Source organism: Schistocerca nitens, chromosome 5, assembly GCF_023898315.1.
Source record: "Schistocerca nitens isolate TAMUIC-IGC-003100 chromosome 5, iqSchNite1.1, whole genome shotgun sequence".
Taxonomy (NCBI): Eukaryota; Metazoa; Arthropoda; class Insecta; order Orthoptera; family Acrididae; genus Schistocerca; species Schistocerca nitens.
The window spans coordinates 32,434,398-32,445,968 of NC_064618.1; the positions used below are offsets into that span (position 1 = coordinate 32,434,398).

At 44.4% G+C, this 11,571-nt stretch overlaps 1 protein-coding gene across 1 annotated transcript; it reads left to right on the forward strand.

The window, feature by feature from the left end:
* Nucleotides 1-3,202: 3,202 nt before the first annotated feature.
* Nucleotides 3,203-6,614, forward strand: LOC126259627 (uncharacterized protein DDB_G0290685-like). The gene is made up of 2 exons (XM_049956548.1): nt 3,203-3,310; nt 4,974-6,614. Exons 1-2 carry the CDS (start codon nt 3,203-3,205, stop codon nt 6,612-6,614), a joined length of 1,749 nt encoding a protein of 582 aa, XP_049812505.1.
* The last annotated feature ends 4,957 nt before the right edge of the window (nt 6,615-11,571 follow it).

The following is an 11,571-nucleotide window of genomic DNA, read 5'->3' on the forward strand; positions in this document are numbered from 1 at the left end:
ACATAGGAGGTACAGGGACAGGTACAGGTACAGAGCTAGGCATGGGAAAGGGCAGTGTAGTGGTAGCTAGTACTGAGGGAAGGATTGTGAAACTTAAGTTAAGGGGAACTCCAAAATTTTCAAATTAGGGAAGCTGGTATGGGAGTAGAGGGGGTGAGAGGAGTACGAGATGGGTCTCGAGAATGCAGTACACAAGTTGTGAAGCCACCAACAAGTCAGCCACCTTGTACTCAGTAGCATGTTGTCACCGGGTAGTCAATAACAATCTCGGCAGGTGAGGGATTGAGAGTAACTGTGGCGTCCAGATGGGTCAGACTATTTCACACATCAGTCAGGTGGCAAAATTCATTACTACTTATCGTAGTGTGCTTATTTGTAATGTTTGCTTAACATTACAATGACAAATTTCTAAATGTCAATTTGGTACTTAAAAATTTGTCTTTTTTCTCTTTGACCACATTTCCCTCACAATCTACCGCAGTACACATTTTCAATGCAACTGCACATTTGTAACCAATCTTTCGTAGTTACAATAACACCGCCAATTTTCAGTATGAATTATGTACGACATAATTAACATCCAGTGTTAAGTTATAGTATAGAATTTTGAAAAACTGTTTCACAAAAATTATTTAGCACACCACCAATGGAATATTAATGTCAAAGAAAAAGATGAAAAATAAAGTACCACATAATAAAATATTAAAGTCATAACTTTAATGTGTAATTAAGCTACTGAAGAAAGCAAATATCTCACCTGCCAACAGCTCCTCCATCCTTAACTTCTGCGGCATCTGCAAAAATATTAAGAAGCTGAATAACTTTACATCAACAGAATTTGAGTGTAAATCAAACATCTTGATATGTGGCAGTGGTTGTCTTCTCACTGCACATGCTCATTTTAATGTCAAGAAGTTGCTAAACTAAAATAGTGATGGAGATTAGGAATCAGGTGCTGTGGCAAGTACATACATGTGAAATTTTATAAAAGTGAGATTGATGAAAACTGCATAATGATCCAAGTGAAGAACCACAAAATATTTTTATTTTAATTGTCTGAATTCATTACAGCTGCCATATACAGCCACTGTCACAGAGAAGGACAAAGGTGCCCACAAAAAGCAAGTCGACATTGGTGTTTGGAGGCTGGTGTAAGGACACTGCCAGTGACCGAAATAAAGGTACAGCATAGTTTGCTGGAATGAACACCCCTCATGAAAGGGGAAAGGAATAACAGACCATTATCAAATTACAGACTGTCACAGTTAGGAGATAGAGAAATTATGTCATGTACAATTCTGATAGTGTCTCCATTGGATTTCAAGTTACTGAGAACCAGCAGACCCCAAAGTGTTGAGCCACAGCAGTTCACGTGGCACACGTCGCAAATGCCGTGCCGTGTAGTGTAGCAGAGTTTTGGCAGCTTACAACTATGTGACTCACTTTCTTTTGTATTAGTAGTGTGATGTTGATAGGAAGCCATAAAGGCCACACGAATACCAAGAATCCTGATCGAAACACTTTAAACTATCCGCAAGTACTGTAATGACTGCATACCTACAGAGCTGGAGGACACTGGCCTCAACAATACATTATGATTTTATGAGCTTTGTCTATTTAGGGGTGTACTAACCTGTTCCAGAGTGTTGTTGTGTTAGAGTAATTCTTCATCAAAGTTCATATTTTGGATTCCAACATGCTAATAGCTGCCCCAGAGGTAAGGAAGTTTAATGTGTTGAGGGTATGCCCACAGATACTTAACATGCGTGGCCAGCACATAAGTTTTCATTTCAATTGAGTCACACTACCCTGTTAGGGAACTTCTTACAGATGCAAGCAGTTTGTTCAAGGTACATTGTTGGTTAGGGTTTGGATAGTTATTTTATATGTGAATTATGTATTTCGTGTTGATTAGCACATGCTCAGTTAGCCCCCAAACTACACTCAATAGCTCTTGTTGTTCACACTGCTACAGCAGACTGCAATGTGATTGAAATATAGCACTGTAGGCATCCAAATCGCTATTGATGGCATTCTCCTGTAAAAATGCATCAGTGGCAACTGGCATCAGTGTATCAGCCTCACTGATTTGTACCTGTACACACAGAACAAGTGAGACTTGTGTGTTTCATAGTGAATGACTAGGCGGAAGCCACTTCACTTCATACTGTGGACAGTGTTAAGGTGATATGCAGAAAAGTATATCTAATTTACAAAGAAGATAGTGTAGGTGTCTTTAAGTGTACTATGTGACATTGGTAGCAATGATATATGGCATCATAAATCACAAATACTGTAACAGCCTAGCACATATTCATAGTAACACTGCAGAGAGCAACAATGACTGCATGAAGAACCAGCATAAAGGTGTGGGAGTTTAAACAATTGGAAAATTTTATATCCAGCAACTAAAGGAACTATATGCCAATTTGGATACACAGCTTAACCAACAAAACTATCAACAAGTGTGGTACTCAGTACTGATGACTTAACATCAGGCATTCCTTTCAGGGACTGCTGTTACAACTTTTACAAGAAACTAATGTAACATTTACACAAAATCCAACTGCAATGTAAATTTAGATTACTTGACCACGCACAAGGCAAGTCCTACATCACTTGGAGGGGAAAGGAAATTTCAAAACTGAAGTCTTTAAAGTAATCTGTAAGAGCACAGTTTGACAGAACTACAGGCAATGCATCATTATCCCATTTTGGTATATAAGAGCATTTAATTGGGAAGCTGTTAGAGCAGTTGCTGTGGACAATTTTGAAGCAACTTTGTATTTTGGCCATGCATATATCTGTGGTCAGGCCTAACAGGGATGGAAGCTGATATTATGACAGCAGCAACACAATGTGACTAATGTGAACACATCCAATAGAGAGGAAACTGCAAATAAGAATTTTTTGTCGAGTAGTGACTTGAGCAGGAGCATAATTGGACTGGGGCAGCCCAACAACTAGGGTCCCAATGGCAGTCAAAACAAAGGAAATACAAGAAATTAAAATGGAAACAAAAAGTGGAAAAATAGGTAAAAACATCTGACTAAACACGTCCACAAATGTCCATAGCTCATTGAGGGGCTACAGCAGTGGTCTGGAATTAGTCCTCTGAAAGTGAACTAAATGGATTTTGGTCCACTCAGCTTGTGTCAGTTGCTAACAGGATGCAGCTTAACTTCCAGCACTGCAGTACCTCATGAGAAACAAGTACTTTTACTCACTCTGTGAAGGCAGTACAGAATTCTCTGACCAGTCATTTGCACAGAAGTTGGTGGCGGTGACTGCACTGAAGTCATTCCATGTGGTACTGTGTTACAATCATTACTGTATGCCTCCTACCAGATTTCAACACATGATAATGAATTTAATAATGGTTACCGAGAGCCAAGGATGCTTGCACAAGGTAGACCAGAGTGGAGAACTGCATCAAACCCCATTCGGACTGACAATAACAATAACAAGAACAACTGCAGTCCATAAACTGGGTGAGTATGAGCCTAATACCAAGTGGTGCTTAAATTACAAACAGATTTTCTGCTACATCGGTTCCATACTGACTTCCCTCCTACCTCCCTCCCACCCACCCTACCTCCCTCCTTTCGCACTGCAGTTCTGCAAGTATGAAGTGTCTGAGATGAGTGGCAGTATAGTTACTTCCCACTCACCAAATCTATCACTCTTACTGAAGGGTGCAGTGATGTAAGACACATTGTGATTTAGTAAGCAAATTGAGTGCACGGTCTTGCTATAGTTAGGTAGCACTGATTGGGACAAAAGACCGACAGTCGAGATCAGATGGCCTCTAACAAAGCTGTGTTTAGTCAGGCTGTGGAGGATGCATGGGGAAATTACATAATGCAGTGTCCACAGTTGCATTTTTCCTCCATTACATAAAGGAAGAACAAGCTCTGGACAAAGTTCATTGCTGTAGCCCAGGAGTCAGACAAGAAATAAACACGTTTTGTCCAACAGAAATTAAATGTCATATTGTTTCTTATTCTACATACAGCATGAGGAAACACATGTACTCCATCAAATAAATGCAGCATACAGACCAATTTCTATATATAAACACCATTTAGAAACTACAAATTATCCTACTGCCCTGTTTGCTTATTTGGTCATGAGATACTTTCCAATTTGTAATTTGCCTATGCGTGTGTGTGCGTGTGCGTGTGCGTGTGAGAGAGAGAGAGAGAGAAACAGAAGATATATTTTGCACATTTTTGGCCGAGTCTGATGGGTGGCAATAGAGTGGGAGAGAGATGAATTTGACATAACAAAAAATAGCCCTAAAAAGGGGCACTCTTGATTTATTCATTTCATGTATGTAGGCAGAGAGCAAGTAAAGAGAATGTAATACTCAAAATATTAAATTAAAATAAATTTATTTCAGGTACAAGGATAATGCCAACTAGAACTAGCTCAAATTTCCTTCTCTCATCTTTGATATTTTTCCGTCACCAAGAGATTTTGTGCTGGCTCTCACTGACAGAACACTGCACAGCAGAACAAGGAAAGAAAGTAAAATGTTCTCAGTCCATAACATTTTATCCAGAATGCCCCATTATTTCTGACTTCAGTCATGCACCCTGACACTGAATCTGTGAGGCATTGGACCCATTTGTCAGAAGAGGCAACCCCACCGAGGCTTCAAAAAAAGCAGTCCAAAAGAGCATCACCTATAAATGGTGTGTTTCACAGCCAGTTCTCTGTGTGTTCGTGCTACTTACACACACATAATTTATATTGTGTTCATGTGAGCAGTCTCTCACAGCAAGTCCATTACATTAATGTTTATGTTGGACAGCTGCAGTTGAATGAGCAGACCTATACACAAGTGAATATTCTTCCTGTAGCATGAGATCCCCCCCACAATATAGCATTCACACTAAATGCAGCACCACTTTCTTCAAAATGTGGGCATACGGCCTGCTACTGAGGAAGCCTTCCTGCTCCTCTCACAGAAATCCAACGCCCCCAACGGGGAAACCAACGCCCCCAACGGGGAAACCAACGCCCCCAACGGGGAAACCAACGCCCCCAACGGGGAAACCAACGCCCCCAACGGGGAAACCAACGCCCCCAACGGGGAAACCAACGCCCCCAACGGGGAAACCAACGCCCCCAACGGGGAAACCAACGCCCCCAACGGGGAAACCAACGCCCCCAACGGGGAAACCAACGCCCCCAACGGGGAAACCAACGCCCCCAACGGGGAAACCAACGCCCCCAACGGGGAAACCAACGCCCCCAACGGGGAAACCAACGCCCCCAACGGGGAAACCAACGCCCCCAACGGGGAAACCAACGCCCCCAACGGGGAAACCAACGCCCCCAACGGGGAAACCAACGCCCCCAACGGGGAAACCAACGCCCCCAACGGGGAAACCAACGCCCCCAACGGGGAAACCAACGCCCCCAACGGGGAAACCAACGCCCCCAACGGGGAAACCAACGCCCCCAACGGGGAAACCAACGCCCCCAACGGGGAAACCAACGCCCCCAACGGGGAAACCAACGCCCCCAACGGGGAAACCAACGCCCCCAACGGGGAAACCAACGCCCCCAACGGGGAAACCAACGCCCCCAACGGGGAAACCAACGCCCCCAACGGGGAAACCAACGCCCCCAACGGGGAAACCAACGCCCCCAACGGGGAAACCAACGCCCCCAACGGGGAAACCAACGCCCCCAACGGGGAAACCAACGCCCCCAACGGGGAAACCAACGCCCCCAACGGGGAAACCAACGCCCCCAACGGGGAAACCAACGCCCCCAACGGGGAAACCAACGCCCCCAACGGGGAAACCAACGCCCCCAACGGGGAAACCAACGCCCCCAACGGGGAAACCAACGCCCCCAACGGGGAAACCAACGCCCCCAACGGGGAAAACAACGCCCCCAACGGGGAAAACAACGCCCCCAACGGGGAAAACAACGCCCCCAACGGGGAAAACAACGCCCCCAACGGGGAAACCAACGCCCCCAACGGGGAAACCAACGCCCCCAACGGGGAAACCAACGCCCCCAACGGGGAAAACAACGCCCCCAACGGGGAAAACAACGCCCCCAACGGGGAAAACAACGCCCCCAACGGGGAAAACAACGCCCCCAACGGGGAAAACAACGCCCCCAACGGGGAAAACAACGCCCCCAACGGGGAAAACAACGCCCCCAACGGGGAAAACAACGCCCCCAACGGGGAAACCAACGCCCCCAACGGGGAAAACAACGCCCCCAACGGGGAAACCAACGCCCCCAACGGGGAAACCAACGCCCCCAACGGGGAAACCAACGCCCCCAACGGGGAAACCAACGCCCCCAACGGGGAAACCAACGCCCCCAACGGGGAAACCAACGCCCCCAACGGGGAAACCAACGCCCCCAACGGGGAAACCAACGCCCCCAACGGGGAAACCAACGCCCCCAACGGGGAAACCAACGCCCCCAACGGGGAAACCAACGCCCCAACGGGGAAACCAACGCCCCCAACGGGGAAACCAACGCCCCCAACGGGGAAACCAACGCCCCCAACGGGGAAACCAACGCCCCCAACGGGGAAACCAACGCCCCCAACGGGGAAACCAACGCCCCCAGGAAACTGACAATCTGCTAGTACTACCTGTTGTCACCACTTATTCCCCATTATGTCTGGACCCTCGCGGCTGCTGAACTACTGTTTGGTCTTGGTAAGACAACTTATCTGTTGAAAGTACAGTTTTCCACATTGCATTCAGATGGAGCTCTCTGGCTGCCAGCCAGTGTAACACATTTCCTCACTGAGTTCCTGTTTTATAGTGGATCATTGTGCGTGCAGTACAGCTTTCCTTGGCCCTCAGTGAACTGCATCATTGGAACTGGGAAGTTGGTCACTCACTACAACTGCTTCGTATCTAGGGGAGGGATTAGTTGGCTCTTACAGGCAAGCTATGTGTTATCCTGCTGTGTGCTCAGTATCTTGAGCCAGGCATTCTGCTGATAGTGCCTCCTTCAACAAAATTCTTTAAAATTCTGTTTACAGTAGGGGTAGACTTCTGACATTCCAAAGATTCATCAATCACACAGGTTGATATTTTATCCAAAGTTCCCAATACTCAGGCAACTTCCATTCCCATAGTCACCCTTGGGGTGAATTTGTATAGCTTTAAAAATGCACGTTACTACTCCTTAATATTTGTCATGTCAATACAGGATACATAGAAATTCATGACTCTGCCAGATATGTGACAAGCATGGATGGAAAGCCAAATCATCTGCATACTGCAGACGTTTGCTTAACCTTGCACAGCTTACACTGAGGACAGGCCACATATTTGAACAAAATTTCCTTAAACATTTTTGCCATTTATCAGCATGACAAGAGAGAAATCAGCATTGGACTAATATGCCATTTATGATGACTAACACCTCTGACAATACGTCAGTTACAGCCATCCACCCATAAGCAGCACCACAGGAATATCACAGTCAAGCAAACATTAATGGTTTGAGTTGGAGCCAGGGCATGGGTAACGACAACCAAAGGTGTATTCATTTATTTCTTATGTCTGTTACTTGTAATTAGGGTCTCAGTGATGTTCTAAGGCCTTCCATGACAGCTTCCACTGATCTGTGCCCGCAACTATTGTTGCTATGATGGTCTAACAGAAGACTGCAACTCACCTCGCCATCATCTTCCTTATCTTCCCCATCAGCTTTAATGGCTGTATGTAGGTGCACAAGTACATCATTATTTATTCACACATTGTCAAAGTACTCTGGGAAATTTAAACCACTGCTTTAAACAATTAAGGATGGTAAGTATTAAGTGTGGTTGTAGTAGTGTGTAACATTTCTTATCATGAACTGTTAAAGGTTTCATGTTTCATTCTGTCTTTTAAGAAGAGCTCTTCAAATGTTGCTTTTGTTGTTGGTTATTTTCTCTATCATAGAACATTATAACTTTCATGACTTTAGCTACAGGTACTTTAATAAATGTATCTGAAACAGAGTGAAGCCCATACGCAACAAGAGCAGCTATTTCATTACTCAGACACACAATTCCATTATTTGCATAAATGTCCAAAAAATCTGTCTCTCTTTCTAGTGAATTTGCAAAAACAATTAAAAAATGGAAATGTGTAGCTTTGTACTCTGCACCTTCAGGTTACCATGCAATGCTTCTATCATTTCACCATGGAGAATGGATTTGGGAAGAGCAGGTAATTTTGAGGCCTTAACCTTCATTCCAAAACATGCAGAGATATATTTTCAAGCTGCAAAATGAAGAATATGAGTGGCAGTGGAATACAAAAAACTTGTTGGTAAAACTGGTCTTCCATTCTTAGTTGCTTGAATGGTAGGCAGTGAGCACTTAGAACCTTAATGCCAATAAATATACTAAGGCTAAGAGTGTGCTTATGTCAGTGATTTGAACCTTCTGAGAGTCAGGTCCATAACCTATGCAGTTAAGTAAGCGATCACTAGCATATGGGGCATACATGAATACTGAGTTAGTATCAGACACCTCACATTTACCACACCAATGACACTCATCTCCCCGAGATCAATCTCTGGTCTGGTTTTTACGGCACTATTGCCAAATGGTCTGATCTTTCCTGGCTTTTGTCTAATAAGGCACAATTGTTTGTTTGCTGATGAGTGTACACTGACCCCTACCTCAGCACCTCAATGCCTCGAGCCATCACAATTCTTCAGAAATGAATTTAACAATACCATGGAAGGCACACAGGCACGACAAAAAAAAAAAAAAAAAAAAAAAATAAATAAAGAAAAAAAAACTGTAAGAAAGTGAGCTCTCAGTGAACAAGGCCTCTATTATATATAGATAACATACACTCACATACTCACGCAAATGCAACTCTCACACACGTGATCACACTCTCTGGCAGCTGAAGCCAGGCTGCGAGCAGTTGCACATGATGAGACAGGCAATCATGTGGGGGTAAGGAGGAGGCTGGGACAGGGTGTGGGAGGGTAACAGGGTAGGGGTGGGCAACAGTAGACTGCTGGAGATGACCTGCAGGAGACAGGACATAATAAGGTTAAAGGCAATAGCAAAGAGGGTCACACTCAAAACAGTACCCTGAGGCACACCAACTTCCTGATAAAGGTGTCTGACAAGGCAGTACCAACATTCCTTGAAAAATCAATACTTTAAAAATACCTGAAGGACATGGGGCATGTGGCCTCAGAAGTGCCACATGTAGAGAGATCAAGAATACCCATCCTTCAGAAGGTGTTTTAGGCTTTCTGCAAATTTAAAAACACTGCCAGTGTCTGATATATCCACAGAAAACCATTCGCGACACACGCTGACAAAGTGATGAGATGGTCAGCTGCAGGACGGCCTGCTCAAAATCCGCACGGTACAGTGGTCAGTGAATTGCCACACTCTAGTCACTATACCAGCCAGGCATGAATTACATGTTTCATCAGTTTGCAAGCACAGCTTGTGGGAGAAATGGGGCAGTAACTAGAAGGAAGGTAGTTTTCCTTACTGGGCTTGGGTATGGGTATGGGAATGACAGTGTCTTTATGCTGGCATCTGGCAAACGGCGCCCTCTGCCCAGATGCAGTTGTACATAAGAAAGAGCAAGTGCTTGCCCACAAAAGAAAGGTTTAGCAACATCTGAATGCAAACATCATCCAGCACTGTGTTGGAGGATCGATATGAAGTGAGAGCAAGTTCTCACCCCCTCATACTAAAGGCAGCTTGCAGCACTCACTAATCTGCCAAAATAAGGGTACTACCCAAGCCTCCTCCACTTGTTTCTGGTGGAGGAAGGCAGAATGATAGTGGGTGGAGCTTGAAATCTCCGCAGAATAGCAGCCCAATGGATCTTGGTCCTGCAGGGCCCATACAACAGATGAGGTGGTGGAACTGTTAGAAGAACTAGTTAAGGAAATCTAGCTAGATTTTTGCTATCCTGAAGGGTGCAACGACACTGTGCATGCAACTGTTCATAATGAATGCAGTTTGCCATCATAGAATGACGGTTAAAAACATGGAGAACACATCTCTGCATGTGAGTTGAGTCACAACACAGCTCAGTCAATCAAGGCACTGGGACATGGCACAGTAAAGATGAAGTGCGAGAATGGAATATTGTGTGGTGGTAATGATAGCATTTGTAAGATATTCTACCTGGCCATCACAACTGGAGAAATTATGTTACTCAAAGGGTGCCAGGGAACAGTAAATCTCCAGTCATCCCTAGAAAGTTGCCATTTGGGTGTGCATATATGTGGGGTAGGAGTCAGAAAATGGATAGCAAATGGTAAATGGTAAATGGTTGCTCGAGTACGTACTAGAGACAGTGATCAGATGATGGGCAAATTGGGCAGTGCAGGAGATTTCCAGATATGGGTAGGAGTGGATGTAGTATAAAAGGAAGATGGGTACTCCCACGATAAGGCAAATGAGGTTAAGGTGACTGAGAAGTTCAGCCTAGAGGGCACCTCTCTGTCAGGTTCTGGGAGATTTCCAAAGGGAATGGTGTGCATTACAGTCAACGAGCAGCAGAAGGGGGTGAGGGAGTTGGCCAGTAAGCTGGATGAAGAGTGTCCATGACACCGAATGACTGAGGGATGTAAACAGTACATATGGAAAAGTTCAGGAGAGGAAGTAAAATGCGGACAGGAATAGCTTCAAGCTGGGTAGTCAGGGAGAAGGGTTGACTTTGAACGTCCTTCCATATGAGCAGCATGACTCCCCTCTCTCCTCCTACGATATGGAATGCCATATTTGGAGAGAGGAAGTCAAAGCAGACTGGGAAGAAATACAAATGCTCAAATCAGTCTTGAGGATGCAATTTTGTTTCCTGCAGGCAGAGAACTAGCAGAGGCTGCGATTCCAAGAGCAGCCGCAAGTCATCTTTTTGGATTGAAGGCCACCAATATTCCATTGGAATAATGTCATGATTAGGAAAGAGGAGGAGGGAAGAAATGGAGAGGTGGCACCTCAGCGGCCATTCCTGTCTTATATTATTGACTGCATTTACTTAAACTTACGGCTCCTCTTTTTTGGTTTCTTAAACATTTTATTTTATCTGACACATTCCATGACCTTTAAGATTTGTGCCACATATTGGTCCTAAACAACAAGATGTATGAAAAAGAAACCACTGACTGGATAAAGGACTGTTTGCCATGGTCATGGGAGCTGGCAAGTAAGTCAATGCAAGATCTGAAAGATCACAAGAATGATCATTCGATTCTGTTTAATGTACCAGAGACCTATATTAATATTACTGAAAGCAAATCCCTAATGACAAAAGTAACTAAACAGTTAGTTTGAAATCACACTGCACAATTTGTGATGCACGTGCTTAAGTACACTAAGGTAGTTTTATTGAATTACTAATCAACACATGTCAAACATAACAAACACTATGACAAGTATACCTCTCAAAGTAGTTCACTTGGTAGTTATTTCACAAGCAGGAAAGTATTTTCAGAAGAGTTTAGGAAGTTTGACAGGCCATGAATGTATGGAGGAGAATGAGTCTGATATCATTCTAGAAAAGTACTTTGAAACGTGTTTGCGATTGCGAGTACCTG

Excerpts from the sequence above, each read along its gene's own strand:
- LOC126259627 (XM_049956548.1), top strand. The coding sequence starts at position 3,203 with ATGAGAAACAAGTACTTTTACTCACTCTGTGAAGGCAGTACAGAATTC. Across the intron at positions 3,311-4,973 it reads CACTGAAGTCATTCCATGTG|AAATCCAACGCCCCCAACGG; the intron begins GTACTGTGTTAC and ends CTCCTCTCACAG.